At 38.6% G+C, this 23,808-nt stretch overlaps 2 protein-coding genes across 9 annotated transcripts in view; both read left to right on the forward strand.

Moving 5' to 3' along the window:
* Positions 1-23,808, forward strand: part of Arhgef9 (Cdc42 guanine nucleotide exchange factor 9) — a 193,396-nt gene that overhangs the window by 29,510 nt on the left and 140,078 nt on the right. The window contains exon 1 of one of the 8 annotated variants that reach the window (XM_063246021.1): positions 9,938-9,956. The exons of 3 other annotated variants lie outside the window; for them this stretch is intronic. Coding sequence is in view for 2 of the 5 variants with exons in the window: in XM_063246017.1 (XP_063102087.1) it covers positions 10,752-10,766 (15 nt within the window). In the remaining 3 variants the exon portion in view is untranslated. Of the gene's footprint in view, positions 1-9,937; positions 9,957-10,579; positions 10,767-23,808 lie in introns of those variants that run through there. 4 more of the 8 variants (XM_063246017.1, XM_063246019.1, XM_063246020.1 and 1 more) reach the window with 4 other exon arrangements.
* LOC134475451 (uncharacterized) lies at positions 9,874-10,514 on the forward strand. Its single transcript, XM_063246025.1, has one exon. The coding sequence runs from the start codon at positions 10,332-10,334 to the stop codon at positions 10,509-10,511; it is 180 nt and encodes a 59-aa protein (XP_063102095.1). The 5' UTR covers positions 9,874-10,331; the 3' UTR covers positions 10,512-10,514.

Consider the following 23,808-nt stretch of genomic DNA (forward strand, 5'->3'; position numbering starts at 1 on the left):
GGTTGGGTGTGGTGCCTAAGGGACATTAGGGATGTGCAGGTATCTCATTGGCACTTGTTTGGTGCCAGGAACAAATTCCTAGGGGTGGGGAAGATAGGGCCACAGATAAATTCCTAGGGGTGGGGAAGATAGGAGCTCCTTGGTTCCTCCTGAGGCTTTACCTGCTACAGTGTCCTGTCTGGGCCAAGACTCTTTCAGCACCATCTTTCAGAATGGTGGCAGCCTAGAAAATTTGTTACTCAAGAATGGGTGAAGCATCATGGACTCTGGGAACACTCTGCTTTGTCATCTAGGAATCAAGAAGCTGCTGTTACCCTATGTATTGGCTGGACTTTCATCATATCTGCTAAAATTTCAGGGCAAAAAAAAAAGGAGCTCAAATTACTCAGAGCTAGTGACAAGGCACTAGGATTTATGGTAGTACAACCAATAATCATAGGAAACCCTAGTGCCTCCACCATTATGGTACTTAAGAGAGGCAGCAGAGATGTGGCTTTTGCCTGATCACCTTTTCCAAGTGTTGGGCATGTGTAGTTGATTGCACAATTTAACTGCATCTAGAGCACTGTCTGCTAAAGAGTCTAGGAAATATGAAATTGTTGTTATAGGATTTTTTGTTTTAGCTTTTAAGCAATATATGAAGGCAGAATAGAAAATGAATGACACAGTTCTTAATCTAGCAATCTGTAGTATGATTGATAAGAACAGAACTGCCTTTGAAAGAGATAATTTGGATAGGACAATAAAAATTAAATTCAAAATGCGGAGCAGCACAAAAATTCCAAGTAATGAATGCTAATAGATCAAAAATGTACTGGCATTGGAGATGTAGAGAGGGAGAGGGAGAGGGAATGGGAGAAGAGGAGAGAAGGAGAGAAAGGGAGAGAGAGAGAGAGAGAGAGAGAGAGAGAGAGAGAGAGAGACAGAGAAAGAGAGAGAGAGAGAGAGAGAGAGAGAGAGAGAGAGAGAGAGAGAGAGAGGGAGAGAGAGAATAAATGAGAAAGAGGTTAAGGAAGAAGAGATTCAATAGCAATGATTGGCTTTTGGTAAGGTGAAAAAGAGATAGTGTGGCTTATGGATATTTTCTGGTTACTTCAGTGTGTGACTTCCATTCCCAGGAAAGAAAGAATTCAGGCAAAGAAGCAAACCATTAGGGTTGCTATAGGGAAAATGATTTCAATTCATGATTTATTTGGTTTGAGATGTTTGTGAGACTTTTTCAGCAGGAGATATCCATAACGCAGTTGGAGTTTCATCCCCACAGTTCAGAAGAAGAGTCATTATCAGAGACATAAGCACTCTGTACACCTCCAAGCAAGAGTTTATGTTTGTTTTCTTCTTCACTAGTGTCCAGTGACTTTGTTGAAGAGAGGTGCATCAGTGCATAATGTATATGGTAGTTTAAAGGTTTGTGTAGATGACTCCATTCAGGAAAGTTTAGAATAAAGGGAAAATGGGTAGAACAGCCCTGAAATTGGAAGAATCTTGAGAAATTATGATATTAACAACAGGATGAAGAAGAACCTAGGCAAGAAGTGAAGACATCATGAGGAAATGTCTTTTCTGACATATCAGGAAAGACAAAGGCAACATTGGAGTCAGATGGCAAAGAAGTCAGGAAAGATAAACATGAAAATATGGCCATAAGACTTAGCAACAAGTTGGTCATTTGTTTATATTTATGAGATGCTCCTAATTTTTAAGGGATGATGGGAATAAAACCAGGTTGTAGTAGTTTGGAATCAAAAGATGAAAAGTACCAACAGGTACTTTCAAAGGCAAGGAGAAAGATTCTAGTTGCTTGCATTATGGTACTGTCATGATAGCTATTATCTTTAAAACAACCTAGAAGAATGGCCTTCAAAATGCTTTACCTGTTTTATGCAGTACATTTTACATCAAAATCTAATAACTGAAATAAATGCTTCATGGAAGAGTATTAATCCTACTATATGGACATTTCATGTAAGTGAAAATTGTACAAAAGCCTGATCTAAATTGCTCTTTCACTTAGCATATTTTCAAAGTTCTATGTAATAGTATGTACAATATTTCATTCTTTTTTGTGACTAAAGCTATTCCACTATATGACTATATTACATTTTTTCCCATTCTTCAATCGAGGAACATTTATTTCCATATTTTTGCTACTATAAACAATATGGATATTGAATATATATAAGAGTTTTTATGTAAACATATTGCATTTCTTTTAAATGTACACCTAGGAATGCAATTGTTGGGTCAAGTGGTAACTATGTTTAACAATTTAAAGATTTGCCACACTATTTTCCAAAGTAGCTCCACTACTTTACATTCTTACCAGGTATGTTTTGAGGATTTTATGTCTCTATAGCCTCCATGACTTCTTTTATTATCTGGTTTTATGACTGTGGTCATAGTGAGTGTAAAGTGGCATCTTATTACAAACAGTTCTATAGTAAATATGCTACATTTCCATTTTCCGTATTTGATTCAAAATTTTCTGGTGGCTAGACATGTTGAATATCTTTTCATGTGCTTTATTGAACATTTCTTTGGATAAACATCTGGTCTGAGCCTTTGATAATTTCTTAAATCGAATTATGAGCTTTAAAAGTGCCATTTATATTATATTTAAATACAAGTCTATCATACATATTATTTGTAAATATTTTCTTCCATTTTTTAGGTTTACATTTCACACTCGTGGTAGTAGCCTTTAAAGTACAAAAGTTCTTAATTTTGATGAAGTGCAATTTACTTTTTCCTTTGGTTGTTGGTATTTTCATGTCATATTTAAGAAACCAAATTCATTCCTCCTTTTTGTTAAATATCCACAATATTATCATATCAAAACAATAGTAACTCCTTAATATCATTGAGTATCTGATTTGTGTTCAAATTTCCAGTTGTTTCATAAATGCAACAAATACATGTCTGTGTATTTCAAATTCACTCTAGTCAATTATTCTTTGTTTTCTTCCCATGTCCTATAAAGGGCTTGATTACTGGTTTTGTGACTTTTATAGTGTGGATTTTTATAACATGAATTCCTGCACTATATTTTAAAGTTTTTCCCCCTCTGTGCATTCTGTAAATTATTAAAGCTAGCTCCAATGAGATAAAGGCACCCATTTTCCTCAATTTACCACCTCACCAGGTACAGGTATGTAAAGGTATTTCCTAATAAAGAACAGAGGAAAGGAGAAGCAATAGGGGATAATACAGATCTCTACACTTGCTTTATACCTTCTAGCCATCTTCAGCTCATTCTCTTCCTTCTTGTGGAAAGGAAACTGGACCTTGGCCTCCTGGGGCAAGAATCTGAATATTTTTTTTTTTCCCTTTTGGGCTGATGAGTATAGGAATGTTGGTTAAAGGTGCAGCTGGAGTAGGTTTGGAAAAATTGCTTATCTCTAAAATGTATAAAAATCTATTTTAAAGCTCCTTATTGCAGTACTGGTTACATTATGAGCCAAAATTTGTAAAGTGGGACTTAGTTGGAATTTATAATATCTTGTAGGGCCAGAGATAATTTTGTTCACATTTTCCAATAATCTATTTAAGATGTAGTGTGTTCTTTTGATTCAAGGATTTCTAGACAATACAAAGCCAATCTCATTTCTTTGTAGAGTCCATAGTATCCTAGCAGATCCATAACTTAATTTGTTTTATGCCTCAGCTATCCAGTTTCATGCCTCTTTCAACCAATATTTATCTGTTCACTCACATGTTCAGAGAATGGTAAGAGGAAGAAAGGGTTTGAAAGAGCTTCTGCATAGGCCCTAAGAAACTGCAGAAATTGTATATATGTTTTTGAGATGAGGACTGTGAAATTTCACTGAATTTTCTTATTAATTCTAAGTCTTCATGTGATTGCAGAGATAGAGGGCCAGATAGGGAGAAAAAGTTGCCCAAAAGTTAAACAGTAAGCTTGATGTAGGGATGGAAATAAATCTGAAATATTCTTGTTTCTAGTTGGGCTCCTCCTACCAACCCTTGAAGTTCTAGACACTGGGTCACAAACATTAAGCTGGAAAAGCATTACCATTTGTGTAGAAGGTTATCCTTGCTGAACCCAACATCCCTTCACGATGAACACTGTGAAGAAAACAGGTATACAAGGACCATATCTAAATTTGATAAAAGCTATATATAACAAATTAGCCAGCATCACACTAAATAGGGAAAAACTAAAAGCATTCCCCATAAAATCAGGAAGAAGACAAAGATGTCCATTGTCACCTCTTCAATTCAACATAGTACTTCAAATGTTAAGCAGAGCAATTAGGAAGAGAAAGAAATAAAAGAGATACATAGAAGAAAAGAACTCAAATTATCATTTGAAAATGATATGAAATTCTACATAGATAATCCAAGAAACTCCACAAAACAACTCCTACAATTAATAACCAACTTCAGCAATGTAGCAGGATACAAGATCAACAACAAAAAAAAATAGTTGGCAATGTATGCATTAATAACAAATGGTATGAGAAGGAAATCATGAAAATGATATCACTCACAGTAGCTTTAAGAAAAATGAAATACATAGGAATTAATCTAATGTCTTGTTTACTTTTACTTTTTGCTCATTGCTGGAACAAAATACTCAACACCTAAAATGAAGAAAGGAAAGGTTTTATTAGCTTACAGTTTTTGGAGGTTTCAGTCCATAATAAGCTGGCTCCAGAGTGGCTGGCACAGCAGTGGGGCAATTTATTATCTCTAAAGTGAATAAAATTATGTTTTAAAATTCCTTATTGCAGTACTGGATACATTATGAGCCAAAATTTGTAAAGCAGGGACTTAGTTGGAATTTATTACATCTTGTAGGGAGATAATTTTGTTCACATTTTCTAATAATCTATTTAAGATGTAGAGAATCCTTTCTGACTCAAAGATTTCTAGACCATACAAAGCCAGTCTTATTAACTCATATAGTTCATAGTATGGACTCTACTCTACACTGGGGCAATGCTTCAAGGTAGTAGCCAGACCAGAAGGGAGAGAAAGAGTAATGCCTCTTTTCCTCCCTTATGTTGTATGCAAGCCATTCCCCCACCTTCAGGGTGGGTGTAGCACTCACAAAGTTTCTCTGCCCTCCTTTGCAATGGATGAGAATATTTACAAATTAAGAACACTGACTCCCTGCTGAGTCTCTCAGTTAAACTTCTCAAATTGACACAATGTAACAACCATAACAGTCCACCCCTTGTCAATTTGGCAACCAGATACATTTCTTTAAACCAGCCTCCAGATACAAAGGCATGCTTATTCTTAAACTTTTGCAACTTGAACATTATAACACAGCTTAACAATCCTTAATAACCAGCAATAGGTCTAGTAACATCACATTACACTAGAAACGTTAAATTTTTTCCTTGAACCCCAAATATTCATGCACATCCCTTTATGCAAAAGGCATTTAGTCCATCTGAAAGAGTTGCCCAAGTCTTAACAGTTTCAGCAATGCAGTTTAAGTGTCAAGTCTCCTTCAAAATGTAAGGCAAACCTTAGCTGCAAGGCCCTATACAAATGAAAACAAAGCTAAACACTTCCAATATACAATGGCACAAGGTTGACATTACCATTCTAAAAGGGACAAACAGGAGAGTACAAAAGATTGGAACAAAAGCAAGTACAAAATGTAGCAGGGCAAACATTAAGCCCTGTAAGTCCATGTGCAACATTTGGGACAATATATGGCAAATTGTGAGCTCCAAAGGGCTTGTGTGGTTCCATCCTTATGGCACTTCTGGTGGATACCAATACCATGGCTTCTCTCTTGGATTGGCTTTACTCCCTCATTGCAGGTTTCCTTAGATGATTCATGTTTCTGGCTTTTCCAAACTTATGGGGTCTCCACTGCAACTTTGGCTTCACACTTACAACCTCACACACGGCCCTCTCAGGGTCCCACTGCCTGGCCTCCCAGGCCTTCTTAAATTGGAACAGAAACCTTTTTAATCTCAGAACCCTTACATTTGTATGCACCTAAAACCAGCACCATGTGGATGATGCTGAGGTCTGCGGTTAGCTGGAGCAATACCCAGGCTTTCCTCTCTCTTGGCTATAGGGACTGAGGGCCTGGATCACTGGACACTCTGAACCTGATTGTAAGGAAAAAATTCACTATGCTGCCACCATTGTGGAACCTCATGAGGCTATGCTGCCATTCTGGAATGTGGTTCTCTAATGCTTTCTCCTCCAAGCAAAGTTTCATTTTTGCAGCTTTGAGGTTGCAAAGCATGGAGATCCACTGCTTCCTAGGATGCCCCTAGGTCATCTTTTTTATTTATCTGTTCCTTCTCAGCAATTGATGCCTCAGCTTTATCATTATAGTTAACAGTTCTACTGGAGGTTTTCTTATTGCCAAACTCACAACATATTAAATAATCTTGCTGGGCTCTTTGCTCTTAATTCAAAACATAAATCTGCTAAAAGCCCCCAACAATAGTCATGCCACCATCTCAACATTCGATTGCTTTGAAATTCCTTCTGCCATTATCCTTTATCTTAGACTCAGGCAAAGTCTCTGGGCATTAGCAAAATGCAGACAAACTTTCTGCCAAGCCATAACACACATCATCTGGACTCCAACAACCAATGCAATCCTTCTTACCAGCAGAAACCTCCCAAGCCTGAGCTTTACTGGCCAGATTTCTATCATCCTTCTGGTTTTGTGAGCTTTGACCAGAATCTCCCATACAGAACAGCTTAAGTTGTTCCAGGGCTACTCCTTCAAGTGAAATCTCCAAACCTATCCAAACTCGTCCCATAAGCCATTCCCAAAGGCTCTTGAATCACTTGGTCAGGCATAGTCACAGAAATCAAATTTTGTCTTGGTTCATTTACTTGTCTCTTGTTTCTGGGACAAAATATCCAATACTCAAAATGAAGGAAGGAAAGGTTTATTTAGCTTATAGTTTTAGAGGTTTCAGTTCATAATCAGCTGGCTCCAAGGATGGTGGCATTTCACTGGGGCAACACTTCAAGGTAGCAGCCAGATGAAAAGAGAGAGAGAGCAAGTCTCTTTTCTTCCCTTATATTGTATGAAGACACCCCCTCCACCCCCCACCCCCCCCCCCCCCCCCCCCCCCGCTTTCAAGGTGGGTATAGCACTTACAAAATATCCATGTCCTCACATGCACAGGATGAGGATATGTACAAAGAACCTTGTCTCCTTGCTGAGTCTCTCAGTTAAACTTCTCAAATTGATACAATGTGTCAACCACAACACCTAATAAAGGAAGTGAAAGATCTACAAACAAAACTATAGTACTCTGAAAAAGGAGATGAAGAAGACATCAGAAAATGGAATGATGTCTCCTCCTCTTGGATAGGCAGAATTAATATCGTCAAAATGGCCATACTACTAAAACTTTTATATAGATTCAATGCAGTCCCAATTAAAATATCAATAGCATACTTTACAGATCTTGAAAAATCAACCCTAAAATTAATTTGGTACTAAACAAGACCCAGGATAACAAAACCAACTTTGGGCAATAAAAGCAAAGCAGAAAACATAGCAATATTTAACTTCAACCTATATTACAAAGTAATAGTGATAATAAAAAAGAAAGGTACTGGCACAAAAACAAATACATGGTTCAATGGAATAAAACTGAAAATACAGAAACTTCCCCTGACATATTTTGGTCTTTGACAAAGGGACCAAAAACATATGTTGGAGGAAAGACAGCCTATTCAACAAGCTGTGCTAGGAAAGCTAGTTATTGTGTACAAAAGATTGAAACTGGACTCTTATCTCTCACCATATGCTAAATTCAAATCAGAATGAAGTAAAGATATAAACATTAAACCTACTGGAAGCTAAAATAGGTAAAATACTTGAAGACACAGGTGTAGGAAAGGATTTTCTAAACAACCTCAGTTGCACTGAAAATAACAGCAAGAATGAACAAATGGAATTAGACTAAAAATCTTCTGTTCAGTAAAAAAAATTAGTAGAGAGACAACATACATAATGGGAAAAGATTTTTTCCAGCTATCACTAAGAAAGATTAATATCCAGAATATACAAAGAACAACATAACAAAATAAGACTAAACAACAAAACAAAACAACCTAAACTACCTGAAATGGAAGATCCAGTCAAGAAATGGGCCAGAGACACTTCACAGAAGAAGAAATACAAGTGGTCTACAAATATATGAAAAAATGTTCAACATCTGTGTTCATTAGAGAAACTCAAATTAAAGCAACACTAAGATTCTGTCTTTCTCCAGAAAGTATGGCAATCATTAAGAAATCAATAACAAATGTTGCTGTGGCTGTGGCCTTCATTGTTGGTGGGAATGTAAGCTAGAACAATCATGAAAAGCAATATGGAGATTTTTCACAGACATGAAATTAGAAATTCCATACAACCCAGAATCCCTCTGCTTCCACAAAGAATTTAAGACATTATACTACAGTGAAACATGTACACTAATGTTTATAGAAGCACAATTCATAAAAGCTATATTCTTAAAAGTCTATATTCCTATCACAGATGATTAGATGAAGAAAATGTATTATCAATAATGGGATACTATTTTGTTATAAAAAATGACAGATTTGAGACATGGATACACTGAAAAATATAATCTTGAATAAAATCAACCAGATACACACATTTAAATACTATATGATATCTCTCATTTGAATGAGGCAAGGTACAAACAAAGAGAATAATGAAGGATGAATAGAAAGGGACTAACAGATAGAGCTCTTGCAATAGTGAAGTGGTCTAAGGGAAGAAGTATGAGAAATAAGGAGGAGGGGAGGGGAGGTAAGTAGAATAAAGAGATACCATGTATAGGAACCTAATGACCTCAAATACTGTAAACATTATATGTCATAACACGGCCTAAAATCAATATAATATCGACAAGAATGAAAAATTGCAAAGGGGAATTCGAGAAGTGGGGAGATGGAGAGGGAAGAGGAAGGGGATTACAAACAAAACAAAACAAAACAAAAAAGCTGTGGTATATACATGTAACCTCTCTCTAAGATGATTATAAACAGCATGAATTACAAACATGTACCAATAAAATAAAAAATTAAAATAAAAAAGATTTTTACCCATGCTGAATACTTAACTCTAGCTAGCTTCCCTTCTTAGTATCCATCATGCTGAAATAGTGCAAGTTAGCTGTCACAGTGTAAAGAAACTGATTAGAAAAGGACCTAGGACCTGGCCGGGGAAGGTTTAAAAAAAAAAAATGGATTTCAGGTATTTTGTAGTATGTTCCTATGGTGTTGTCCACAACACCAGTTTGTAAACTTTTTTTAACAGCTAACTGAATTGCGTGTATTTATGTGGGCAGTGGCAAAAGGCACTTTTGTTTCCTCCTTGGCCCAGGCTCCGAAGTGGTTACCAAGTACATGCCTCTGCTCTATCTACCTATCCTGTTTTCCCATCCCTCCCCTTCCTCATATCCCTTAGTTCCTCCTCCTTCCCATCTTTCTTTCTCTTTCCCGTGGTTTCTTTTTGGACCCTCCTTCATCCCTTCTGCAGGCCAGTTTCTTTCTCTCCCCTCTGGTTGGCTACCTCCCTTTCTCAAATTCTTCCTTCGCCCCGCAATCTGCCTACATCCTTTTCAACCCATCCGCACAAGCTCCCTTCCCCCACACCAAAACCTAGCTACTGGTGGCTCCCATTCTTTAGGTAGACATGGAGCAAGCCAGCTCCTGGGGCGTTGGGCCCTCGGATTGGCTGCTGCGGCAAGCACGTCAGCGCAAGTCCCACCACTAGCAGTAAACGCTCCCTTCCTCCAGCTGCTATTGGCCAGTGGGTCTGTCCGTGATGCCGGCTGCGCTTCACGCAAGCGCCCACGGTCTCTCTCAGAATAAAGACAGCCTCCGGGGTGAGGTGGGGGTGGGGAGAGAAGCGGGAGAAGACCTGCAAGGAAGGGCTGGAAAGCGTGCCTAGCAGCTTGGAGCCCAGCGAAGAGAGCAACGTAGGAAAGCGAGGAAGCTAGAGAGAATAGAGGAGACTGAGACTGACCGCTAGCCAGACAGGCGGACGTACGCCCGGCCAGACAGATTCTGCTGGCGCTGGAGAACCTCTGACAGGTTCCTCCCGCCTTACCCTTGGGAAACCAGGATTTTGCTTTTTCCGTGGCGCCCGAGAGAGAATGCTAAACTGCCGTCTTCAGCACAAGCTAAGATTTCACAGATAGGCAAGAAAAGATCAGCCCAATCCTGAGGGAGGGTGGAAGCAAGTGCCTCTGTCCCCATCCCCCTTCCCTCCCCTCCCCGAGGCACTCGGGCGCCAAACCCAGCCCTTCCCTAACCACCCGACTTCCTCTTCTCCTTTTTAGCATGGTGGCTGTATGGACAGTCTGACAGAACAGAGACTGACATCTCCCAATCTGCCAGCCCCCCACCTGGAACACTACAGTGTTCTGCATTGCACTATGACCCTGGATGTGCAAACTGTAGTCGTTTTTGCAGTGATTGTAGTCCTCCTGCTTGTCAATGTCATACTCATGTTTTTCCTGGGAACGCGCTGAATGGAGTACAGCCACCTGAGCTGTCGCGAACTCCCGTTTTGATTTTATCCCGAGAGCCATCGCGGGTCGGGAGGGAGGTAGAGAGAGAGAGAGAGAGAGAGAGAGAGAGAGAGAGAGAGACCAAGACCGAGACCGAGACCGAGACCGAGACTGAAACGGAGACTAGAAAAGAGAGGGAGAGAAAGAGAAAGCTTTACTCAGGGGGGGATACGTTTTGAGCTTCAACATGGCCTCGCTGTGATGTGTATGACGTTGGTATATTATCTCTCCCTAAATCTTTTGTCATGTCTTGTGTTTTAAGAATGCCTTGCGAATAATTGCTTGAGTGAAATTGTTGATAAAGAAATATTTTTTTTATTTAAGTGTGCATGCCTGTATGCATTCTCCATCTATGTGACGTTCGTAGAGCAAGCTCTGCGTTCCTTAACAGTGACTTATCTTTGGTGTCTAGTCAATACGTTTTCTCAAAAACTATCTTTAAATTCCATTAGTGAATGTTAGTCAAAATTACTCTTTTGCCATCAAGAGTGCATTTGGGTTTGTTTGGGGTGGGGGTGAAGGAAGGAGTTTGTGAAAGCATGATGAAATTTTGGTGTATAAGAAAGACAATCTTGTAATAGGTGTTTACGGGGAAGATATCAATGTAATAAATAGATTTAGGAGAAGTGATTTTTTTCTCTAATGAGAGGTAAGAAGTTGGAAGCCATGCAGTGGGGTGCCTTGAGATGGCAGTTGATGACTGTCCTTTGAAAAATCTCTATTTGCTATCCAGGGTTTACAGTTTCCAATGTGGAAAGAAGCCACCTTTGAAACATTTTTTTTACAGCATTAAATGTCATTTTCTTTGGAATCGTGGAATGGAACATAAAAGTGTTCTTTGATCTTTTCAATTGGCAAGAGAGGACTTTGACAAGACCTTGAACTCTGTTTCCCAGAGATTGTACCCTTGGATTTGAGTTTGAGGATTTTTCTGTGTCTCATCAGATTTTTACTTAGCTTGGGAATAATTGTGTTGGATATGGCTCCTTTGGTAGTAATCTCATTTGTAATGATATTCTTGAACTACATTTTTAAAGTGCTTGATAGTAATGTGAGAAAGTGGTGGTGTTAGCATCTTTGTTGCTTTAAGAACAGAGGTCTCTCTAATTGAAACATCTTCATAACTGGATGTATCTAATGTGTTAAGAGTTTTGAGCACCAAGAAAAAGAAGTCTAGACAGAATGGGATGAGATTTTAGGAAGCATTTGAGCTGGAAGCAATATTCCAATTTGAGACATGTCTGCCTATCATGTGGTAGTGGTGATATTTGCTATTATTGTTATTATTTTTATATTTGTTTCTGCTGAGAAAGCTGGATAAAGCTAGGAAATTAAACTCTGATTCCAGGATACTTAATACTGTTTTTCTTCTTTGCTGATGTAGGCAAATCTTCCTCATTCTATTGCTTACCTGTCTTGAAATAGTGCCATTTTTGGTTCATGTAACAATGAATCAGGGCACATACGCATACACACGCATGCTCCTCCTGCACTCACGTGGGCGGCCGCTTGTGTGGGATGTACATATCTGTTGGCGTTATGCTGTCAAGTTCTATGTCCTGATGTTCAATCTATTTGGAAATTATTATGAAGAGCAAAGGGCTGTAAAGTTTGGGGAAATGTTTGAAATTGTCCTGACCACAGGATCCAGAGTATTATTTAATAGTATCAGTCCAGGTTTTTAGTCTCAAAACTGGCTTCTGACTGTGTGGGTGAAAAGCTGAGGTGTTTTTGTTTTTCTTGCTTGATACCGTGGCATAAGCATGATCTGGGAAGTTTTTTGGCATTGATGCTTCATAATTAGGCTTTGGTCCTGGATGGAACCAAGAACTTGTTTTTTCGTAAGGAGAATATCATGAACTGCAGTGGCACATATCTATAATCTCAGCACTTGGGAGGCAGAGACTTTAAAATTTAGTAAGATGCTCCAAAATACAAAATAAAAAAGGACTGGATTCAGTGTGAAAGCCCTGGATTCAACCTGCAGTGCCTCACTAGAGATGTTATTTAAATTAAGCATTATATCATATACCTTGCCTTGTCACCTTGCTTTGAGACAGTGTCAGTGAGAGTTCAATGCCAGGCAGCTGCAGATCTGATTTTTGTCCACACACAGGCTGTTTGACTTGGTGCATTTTTTTTTACCCTCAATGGGTTTGAGTTTCCTGTGAACACTGGCATTTTCAAATGATTCAATTAGGTAACTCCAAGTTCTTGCATTCTGAGACTTGGAACACCCACTAGAATTGAGGTTGGAAGGGGTTAAATTGAAAAAAAGTGAAAAAGAAAATGAAATGATAAGCAACTAATGATGGAAGAAGCAACTGGATATCTGGTTGCTGGTATTTAGAGTCTTACCTAAGGAATTTTCAGCCTAGCTGTGTAGTAAAGAAAATGGGGACAGCACCACTGAAATGCTTTTTGTCTTTTTTTTTTTTTTTTTCATTTTTGCTAAGGACAACGGGACTAAAGAGGCTAGTCTTTTACTTAGATTTATGACTAAATTGCATCATGAAACCTCTTCCCTTCTGGGTCCCTGGCAAACCCTAGGCAGAAAGTTTTTGGAAATGTTTATGTACGTGATGATGGCAGTATAAACATACTGTTTGTGGCTATGTGTGCTCACTGTTGATGTTGATGGTGATAGGATGAGGAAAGACAGCAATGATTTCCACAGTTCGAAATGGCCTCTTATGCTAGGGTTTATGAGAATTTAAATGGTGCTAAGATGGATGGGTGCCACCCATGACAGTCCTCCTCTTACTGTCTGATGCCCCCTCCACCTAAAGGAGTAGTTGCAGTGAGCCATCCCATCACTAATTTAGCTGTGGTAGTACACATCTTCTGCATTTACTTACCTAGGCAAGTAAGAGGTAGGCATAGCCAGATGGCAAGTCATTTCAGAGCAGCCAGAAGAGAGTTTGAGAAATAGAGAACAAAAGATGAAGACAGGAATTTTTAGTTGTGTGAACCCTAAAGATTTTGTGTTTCTCCTAGATCTGTGAGGGAATGCAAAAAGAGAAAGTGAGAGAAAATGATAAATGCAATCCAGAGGAGAGGAACTCTATGCATTTGATGTTTTTTCTTCCCCTCACTTTTTTTTTTTAAACCGGGGATCAAACTCACAACCTTCTGCTTGCCAGGCAGGCGCTTATGCCTACTGAGCTAAATCCCTAGCCTCCTCAATAACTTCTCTCTTAATCTTTCCCATTCTTCCTTTCCTCCCTCCTTTGCTATCAACCTCTTCCTCCCCACTCAAAATGGATGAGAAGTAAGGAAACAAAGAGGCCATTTCTTCCCTGATTTGTGCCAACTTTTTCTAGTAAAGCTCATTATTCCATTTGCTTTTCTCATTCCTTTAAGTAGAAAATAAGCTTTTGCTACTAGGAGGGACAAAAATCCCAGCTCAGGGATTTTGGCTTCTAGCTTTCCACAAAGGAATTAATGAAAATGCCCTCTTATTAGTATCCTAGCAACTTCATCATTGAGTGCCCCTGAGCTCCAGAACAAATCTTTTAAAGATTGAGGCAGCACTGTGACTGGACTACGGCTGGAGCCCAGCAAGGGTTAGGGAGATGCTTTTGGGGAGGAGATAAGAAATAAATCTTACTTGCCTGCAAATACCTAGAAGATATGTCCTCAGCAGACATACATAGCCTAGCTTTATTTATTGGGAAATTCACAGGTCAAATCCCTCTTCTTAGGATTAACTGAACTACTTCAATTGCCTAACTTTAGTTCAGGAAGTCTGCACTTCTTGAAAAATAAAGTTTTCCACTCAAACTATTGGCTTTGGTAGGAAAAGAGTGAAGATAGCTTGTTGGGAATAAACTGCACAGCACTTTTCTTTTTCATGAAGATATCGTCCATCTATCAAAACCTAATGCATTTGCTTATGCAGCTAACCTAGTTTTGGGGGGTGCTTGGGAACTCTTGTCTAGCCCAGCTGCAATGTGGAATTCAGAGCAGCAATTCTGTTGCCCACATATGTGTTTACACGTTTAGGGAGCTGATGGATACCAGAAAGCTTATGCATGAAGTGTTTCAGTGCCCTGTAGGGAGGCCCACATTAAGAATGCTTGGCTATGACCAGAGGACACACCAATAGTTACAGGGATGCTGCCACAGTATATCCTTTTTAGCTTTTCTGACATCTCAGCCTGTGATCTCTTTTTGGCTTGTAGAGTGTTTCCTCTGGACAAAGGCATGAGAATTGAGCCCTATTCCCCAAATATAAGTGCCTCAATAAAGGCCTGATACTAGGCATCTGGGCCCAGCTACAGTGGCTTTTCCCCCAAGAAATGCATGAAGGTGAATCTTAAAGACTAGTCTGAATTTCTGGCTCTGCTCCAAATGAGTATCTAACTTTCCAAGTATCCTTAATTAAAGCTTAGGTTTTCCAATATATGCCCAGATTGTCTCCTTTCCATAGGTAGCCCTAGCTCTTTAGAACATTTAATTTATTGTGCTTTTGACCTGGTATCAAAGTAAAAAATGGGAAAAAGCAAGAAGGGAGAAAAGACTTAAGGAGAGAGCGAGCTTGGGAAATGGTCCGGTAATGGCTATGTAATAACTTTTTGTCAGTGCATGGGCTTATAAAGTTTACAAAGTGATTTCACATCTTTTCTAATTTGAACATCACATCAGCCTTATGAAGTGGGCAGTTAGGATTGCTATTTCAGTTATACAAATGAAAATGAAGGTCAGAGAGATTGGTAGGATAAGAGTGGGTCTGCCTTTCCAGTAGAAATAGAGAAGACTTAAGAGTTGATCATTCCCAGCTAGTGTGAATCTAAAAGAGTCAGGTGGGGAAGGAGGTGTGTGTGAGTCATCCCTGAAGTAATTCTTGCTTCCTCATCTTTACTTGCTTACATTTTTAGTGCTTTTTAATACATTTCCTTTGTATAGCATTTTTGCACAAATTCTCCAGTCTGTAAAGTGCTACCTTTTGTCTTAAATATTCATCAGAGTTCCATTTAGTTAGTCTTAGGAAAAATCACTATTTGGAATTTTAAGGTGAAAGGTAGTATGACTCTGAAGCCTAAAATACAGAATGCTTTTCAAGCATTTGCAGTTTTCATACAATGGCCCTTCATTTTAAAGCATACAGTGCATCTTGTTTCTTTAAAAATGTGCTATCCAGCACTTGTCATTGCTACTCCAGGTGCTACCTGCCCAAGTAAAAAAGGAACTTTAATCCATTTGTGAAATGTGTAATAATACAGCATTCTACTGGCTCTCATTCCTCACTGAATATTCAGATCAATTGGGGAATTTTTAAAATACCCATGCTATATCCCTGCTCTGCAAGATTCTGATTTAATTGTTGTTGGATAGGTCTGAGGCAGTATATATATATATATATATATATATATATATATGGCTCTCCAAAGTGATTAAAATATGCAATCAGGATTAAGAGTCACTGTTTTAGTCTTCTGAGTTTGTGGATTGAAATTCTTTCCTGTGTGGTTCAGTGTTCTTTTGTGAAGTTAACATTTTGAACCAGTTTAGGTTTTTTTTGAACCAAACTTGTTAAAATTTATTTATGTATTTATTTATTATTGATTGATTGACTGTTTTTAGACAAGGTCTCGTTCTGTACTTCTAGCCACCTTTGAACTCACTGTGTCATCTAGGCTGGCCTTGAACTCGCAGTGAACCTCCTACCTCGGCCTCCTGAATGCTGGAATTACAGATGTGCACCACCTCACTGGGCAAATTTTTTTGTTTGGTCCATTATTCTTTAACAGTTTCTTCTAGCTTATATCAGTTACTGTATTTTGATTTGTCTATTCTTTTAGTCTATATTGAGTTTTAAATATTTTCTTCATGTCTAACAATAGGTTAGCAATCTTTTCTAGCATTATACAATTTCAAAAGTGAATATCAAGTTGTTGATTCAAAGAAATGTTTAATCTTATAAGGTTAATCTGCCTCTTGTGGCATCTCATCAGAACTTCTTGGAGACAGCTGTTAATTTTTGTATATATCTAGTTGACCAGCACAGACTCCATGGAGTTGTGCTGTCATTTATCCTATCAATATGTTGATAAAGATAACATGTAGGATTTTTTATGTGTTTTGTAGGCATGAAGATATACTAGGTTTATAGCTGTCATCTAATAAGTTGATGATCACATCATAAAAAGGATTAAAAATTGGTGTTTTATTTCTGGTCAGTGTGGTCAGGCTTCAGAGCTCCATTTTCGTTTAGTGGCCACAAACCAGATGTTTCTTAACTGGATACAGAATTTGGCCGAGGATCACTCCCACAACTGTAGTTACTGTGTTTTATTCCTTTTCCTTTCTTGGAATAGCAAAGCATGATAGATTGTGTGTGTGTGTGTGTGTGTGTGTGTGTGTGTGTGTGTGTGTGTGTGTATTTTCTCCCTAGTGGGGATTGAAAATGGGGAGTGCTGAGGTACATAGCCAACCCTTTTTATTTTTATTATTTATTTTTTTAAATTTTGAGATAGGATCTCACTAAGGAGGCCAGTTTGGCCTTGAACTTAGGATCCTCATGCCTTTACCTCAACTTCCCAAGTAGCTGGGATTACAAGTGTGTGCTGTGCACAGCAAAGCAGGTTTTGCCCCCAAACAGTTTAGGACACTGCTTTCCCTACTGCTTTACTGAGTCATTTCCATTAACTCAGTCATCTTCTACCTTGGGAACACACTTCAGTCACCTGGAGAGTTTGTTAACAATGATTCATAAACTTCCTGGGGGAGATCTGATTAAGTTGGTCATGCTTGGACCCTGCCTTCAGTGTTTTTCTAAAAGCACTTCCGATGTACTGGTAATACTCAGCCAGGGATGAGGATTCCATAACTAGAATTTGATGACTGGAATGTTTCAAAGTAAATAACACCTCTGCTTAAGTGTAGCTTATCATACATGTGAACTGGCAGGCTTTGCAGGTGATGAGAGATTTTATTCTAGAAGTTGTGACGGCCCTGATGAGTTCTAGAGGCTTTTTAGAGTGCCTACTCTGAAAAGGACTCAACCCTAGAGAATGAATACTTTAGTATTTATTTGGATTTAAAATGCAATCAGTCCACTGTATCTGCAGGTTCTTCTGTATCCACAGGTAGAAAATGTTAGAAAAAAATTAAAAATAACAAAAATGAAAATACATATTAAAATAATGCAGTATGAAAGCTATTTGCATAGCATTTAGATTGTATTAAATACTCTAAGTAGATGATATTAAGTATAAAGGAGTAGAGCTGTTACCTAGCACATACAAGGCACTGGGTCCAGTCTCTTGAAATAAAAAGGAAAATTAAAGATAAAAAATAAAATATAAAGATATGCTTGGATTATATGTGAATAGTACAACATTTTATATAAGGGGCTTGAGCATCTTCAGATTTTGGTATCCAAAGGAGTCCTGGAATCAAACTCCCACAGATAGCAAAGGATAATTGATCAGTTGTGAAATGCTTGAACTCTTCTGGGAAAAAGAAATCCTTCAAATTTGTGTGAAGATTCCATTCATTGCTGAGTAATTTCAGATAAATTACTTTTTCCTTGTGAAATATAATTTCCTCATCTGCAAAATAAGCATACATGGATTAGAAGGTTTCATAAATTTCTTTTGGCTCTAATAGTTTGTACTTGTTTTTGCTTTTTTATATTGGGGATCAAACTCACAGCCTCGTGCTTACCAGGCAGGCGTTTATGCCACTGAGCTAAATCCCTGGCCCTTGTGCTTCCTTTGTGACTAACATTAATGATCAAAATGATTTATATATACATATATATATATATATATATATATATATGACTACCATTAATGATCAAAATTATCTATCTATCTATCTATCTATCATCTATATATCTTAAAACTAGCAGATAATCCAAAGATTTTTGTTAGATTTAGGATCACAGTGATTCTGGGATAACAGATTTGCTGTCGTAAATATATTTGGCTTATGTTTCCTCTGTAACAGGTAAACTATAGCTAATGACCAAAGAAGGGAGCCCTATAGAGTTGAGTAGCAGCAGTATACCAGAATGGATTTGCTTTTATGTTTCTTCTGTAGCAGGTGAACTATAACACCTAACTAAGGAAGGGAGCCCTATATAATTGAGTAGCAGCTGTATACCAGTTTGAGATTCAGCTTGTTAAAGAACCATGTCTTTTGAATAATTGAGAATTGCCTCGTATTGAAACAGAACCAGTATCCTATTATCTGGGGAAGCCTAGTAGGTAAGGGACTAGCTGCTTTGACATCTTTCCTGTGATGTTTAGAAGACATTCATTAAGTTAATATTTCTACTGTTAATAGTAATAAGAATTTCGCCACGCTTCCTAGTTATTTCTTTGGCTCCTTTCCCAAATCTAAAAGTAGATTTGCAAAGTGAGCCTCAGAGAGATTAAGTGACATTTTCAAGGTTACACAGTAGGAAGTGGTAGTGACTGACCTTTGAACTCCTATCATCATGTACTGTAATGTAGCCTGCATTTGGACTTGTGTTTAGGATGCAGTCACAACTCTTTGAGAATTGAAGAGGTTCAGCAACATAAAGCAAAACTTAGGAGGAAGCTTTGAAAGAATAGTGGCTGAAAGGAGAATGGGACATATCTGAGTTTAGATCTTTTTTGTTCTTAGCACTTGTCTATACTAGTTGTAGGCCCTTAATAGTGATTGATCATTTGAACTTTGAACACCAAAGTCAAGAGGTGGTAACAGTGTGGTAGAAGGACAGCAGCATATACAAGGCAGACTTACAGTAGAAGAACCGCCTCCCAAATTAAAAAAAAAAAAAAAAAACTGGAAAAGACTTCAAGAGCCTTAGGATAAAGCCCTGATTCTTTTACTGCCAGATATTGACCAAGGCCTTTTTTACCTAAGTTTCTATGTCATTAAATTTAGAAGTGGTTTCTATATAGGAATTATGCTCTCAAATGAACTATCAGGTGAAACTTCTGCATGGTATAGGAAAAAAGATGAAAGTCTGATGAAAAGGGCTTGGAAGGACAAAATCTAAAGTTCCAGGCAACTATCTTGTTAATGCAGGCTTTAGTTAATAGGGGAATTGGAATTAGGGGAGTGGAAATGGCTCTGCCCAGTTCAGCCAGACTGCTTGAGAGATAGGCCATCCAAGCATGGACTAGAGGTAAGTCTTATATTTAAGTGGTCAAGATTCCCAAAGAATCATTTAAGGGCAGAGATCAAAATATCTGGCAGGTCTGCAGCACACTGCTTATCTCTCTATTTCTCTCTCTGTCTCTCTGTCTCTGTCTCTGTCTCTCTCTCTTACACCCACACAAATGAAGAAACCAAGGGAAAATAGGGCCCAAGGTTTTAGTGATAGGCATATGATTTTGAATCTTCAGGCCCTTGTTCACTGTTGGTTACTATCTTCTTTATGGGATTCTGGTTCTGTACTGTCTTGGATGAATACTTGAATACGTTTTCAGGTTTAGTTGGAACAAGTGAACTGACAAGAGTGTAAAAATTTCAGCCTTTCCCCGTGAGTCGGCACCATTCATGACCCAGGATGAGAGAGAACAAAGCCACACCAGCAAGCAAGCCCAGTCTGGGAACCAACACCAGGCACAGACCTCTGTTGGACTGGAACAGATAGACCCCAGCCCCTTCTGGTACAGGCTGGCAAACAAGTACCAGTCACACACACACACGCACACACGCATGCACGCATGCATGCACGCACACAACATAAGTGACAGGCTTATTTGGAGAAACACAGGCTGTGATGATAGATATTGAGGTTCAGAGGATAGTGGTATGCTGTGTGACATCCAAGGGGGATCTCCTGAGGGTTGCAGCCATTTTTGATTCCCTATGGTCTTATTTTGGAAGTCCTATCCGGTTTCCATTGTTTTGTTGGGACTGTGTTTTATTCTCTTTTGTTTTGTTTGATTATGCCAAATCTGATGGCAAGAGCAGCTGGTTCAAAGATATATATTGTGGTAGCAATTTTGGGTTTACTATTGACTTGTCTTGAAATTCTTCATTGCATTCATAGTTTTGTTGTTATTATTTCTATTCAATTCTATTCTATTTGATTTTTACTATGTCCAAAGTTATCTGCAGCTATTTCAAAGACATCAAAAGGCATTATGGTAACTATTGCTGATTTTGTAATATTTTGAAGTCCTGTAACTTTTACCCTCATTTGTTTTGATTGGTTTTAATCTGTTTTATCTTGATTGGTTTTATTCTGTTTTACTTTTTTTTTTTTTTTTTTTTTTTGGTACTGGGAATTGAACTCAAGACCTTGAACTTGCCAGGCAGGCACTTATGCCTCTGAGCTAAATCCCCGACCCTGTTTTGTCCTCTTTAAAATAAAAAAATATATATATAAAAGATAAAGTGGGGAATAAGAACATTATGTAAGCACCCCTTGGGGTAGCAGGCAGTTGGATGAGCGTGAGGAGAGTACAGAGTCTCCTTTAGTTCACATTAACTTTCCTGAGAAAGGAAGCTATGGATGCAGCCTTTTGCTGTGTAGCTATCTGCCCTCAGGGCCCCAAAGAGGCCAGCATTGTACATCCACAGGCAGCTTTGGGAATGGTTCTGGCAGCTGATTTCTCTGCCTGCCTGCCTTCATTAGAGGAGGGGAATCTACACACCTTCATGCCCAGCTGGCTAGAGGATGGATGTGCTAAGAACCCACCCCCACCCCCTTATAGTGTGGTGCCTACAGGCAGCATCTACTTTTAGCCGAACCTCCCACAGCCTCTCCTCTGCCTACTCTCTTCTGCTTCTCTGTGAACTATGCTGGCTGACAAGGGTTGGCTAATGGGTGCCTTGGCATTGGAATAGGGGCCTAGGAAGAGCTAGGGTGTCTTTAATATGGGAAGGGACTCTGATAATTCTGGCATGATGAGAACGCTCAGAATAAAGGCAAACTACTAAGACAACTTTGTATTTAGCACTCAGTGGAGGGATTTATTAATTTCCTTTGGACTTGAAACCAAGGTGTTTGTGTTGCAAATCCAGATTGAACTGCACATGAAGACTCAAGACTTATTGGACAGAACACATGTACAACCTACTTAAATTTAGAAAAAAGCATTTGAAACTAGTAGATACTTGATTATTAACTTTCCCTTCTAAATGCTACATGTACTTTTTAGTGGGTTTATACATTGTCTTGCTGTGTCTTTCTTGTGGCCTTGTTGAAGTAGGTAGAACAAAGATTACCTCCATTTTACAGATGAGATAAATTGAGCCCAAGGATTCACTGTCATGTGTGTGCTTCTAGTCTGTTCTGGGCTGAAGCTCTAGAAGTTTAACTGTCACTTAAATCATTGCAGACATCTTTATCTTCTACAGAAATGATGGTAAAGCTCCTGGATCTGATTCTTTCATTGGAAGAGCTGGGTAAGAAGACCTAGAGAGGAACAGGACTTGTTCAAGAGAACATAGTGCATTTGTAGTAGTGCTGGAACATTGCCTGATAGGATCAAGTCCTTGAACCCATGAGATGTGTAAGCCACTCTGGCTTTCAAGAGTAATTTAGGAAATCAGTATGGTGTGATGGAAAGCAGATAGTCATTGAACTACTGCTTTCTATCATTTTTAGTTCTGTGACCTTGAGCAAATTAGTCTCTTAGGCTTGCTTTTCTGTAAATTGGGGCTCACAATCTCAGAATTCTTTTAGAAAAAAATCTTCTATAGATGACTGCTATAGGTTAGGGATCTGGTCTGAAATTGAGTAGATGTTCCATAAAAATAAAAAGGGGCTGTAAATATGAAGTGAGTGATCTTGAAAAAATTCCATTGTTTTTATGTCTCAGTCTTCACTGTAGCACAGAGAAGTCTTCTTTTCCTGAAAAGGAGAAAAGCACCGTGACTGCCCTATGCTTTGGGTACTTGGTGGAAATCTGGATTGTTTTAAACGAGAAGCTTTTATTTACCCTTAGCTCCATTCCCCATTGTGTCACATACATGTTGCTATGAATAGCATGCTAGCTTTCTCCCTATCTCTTACAAAACTAAAAGAAGAGCTTGGAAGAAAGCCAGTGTTAATTGTATTTTTATTTAGCACTTTTTCAAGTCCTTCAAGCCAGAACCACCTAGGTAGTTAGGAATAAAAAAACACTTTTGACCCCCAAGTCCTTTGTTAGGGTTTGTGATGAACATTACTTGGTTTTCATGGTATGAGTAAGAGTAGTTTTAGAAATTAAAGTTTTTTGACCACTAACATACATGAAACAAGTTCATTATCCTCAACTTTATCTGCATCATTTTGTTTGGAAACTCATTGCCCTGGGCACAGTGCAAAAATATTAAAATTACTGTAGTTTCTTGTCCCTAACATATTGGACTGTTCTCCATGACCCTGTAAGCCAGGCAGTGCTAAGATTATTTTCGAGAATTGCTTTGATTGAGTTATTAATAGACTGAGGCATGCTTATTAGATAATGGAAGAGTCCAGCATATGGAGTTTGTTACTACCAAACTATCACCACAACTGACTTTGAGCAAAGAATTCATTCATTCATTACAGACCTCTGTAACTTGTTTTTGTTAATTTTTTTGAGACAGGATCTCACTGTGTAGTCGAGACCGACCTTGAACTTGCTTGTTTAGGGCAAGCTGACCTCAGACTTGTAGTGATCCTCCTGCCTCAGTCTGCCAAGTTTTGGGGTTACAGGTGTGTGCCACCACCTGTGAGTTTTTTGTTTTGTTGTTTTGAGACACTGTCTTGCTATGTACTCCAGGCTGGCAATCTTCTTGCTTCAGCCTTCCAAGTGCTAGGAGGCTATGCCTCCACATCCTGCTGAATTTTTTAAAAAATAAAAGTTAGTTAACATGGTAGAGGGATCTAGGCAGATGCCACTAGATAACTTTAGCCTGGTTTGCCCTGAAACATTAATGGGCAGATACACCTACTAGGTCTATAATAAGTCTATTTGATTAACACGTATTCTAGGAACACATGAGAGGTCTTGCCAGTACTGAAAAGTGACCTTTATTCTGCAGCCCTTTGTGCCCTGTTTAGTTTGGATGTTTTCTCTTTGCAGATTTATCTGTCCTGGTACTTAAAGAATAGACCTTGTTTTTAAAAGCTGGCTCATTACTCTTCTGAGTTTTCACAGTCATTTCAAAGGATGAGGAAGAATGATTGGATAAATCTATCGTTTTGCCTGGGATTTGGTGAAGATCTTTGAAGCTGCTTGTTTATCAGTTTTATTTCAGTTGGCTCATGCCACTGAGAAAAGGAGTGTGGAATGACAAAATATAGGTAGGCTGCCAATAGCTTGCCATTATTTAG

This window comes from Cavia porcellus, unplaced genomic scaffold, assembly GCF_034190915.1.
Source record: "Cavia porcellus strain 051 isolate PalLab524CR breed Dunkin Hartley unplaced genomic scaffold, mCavPor4.1 scaffold_3, whole genome shotgun sequence".
NCBI lineage: Eukaryota > Metazoa > Chordata > Mammalia > Rodentia > Caviidae > Cavia > Cavia porcellus.

What these genes read in the sequence shown, in the direction of transcription:
- LOC134475451 (XM_063246025.1), top strand. Translation starts at nt 10,332, where the DNA reads ATGGACAGTCTGACAGAACAGAGACTGACATCTCCCAATCTGCCAGCC.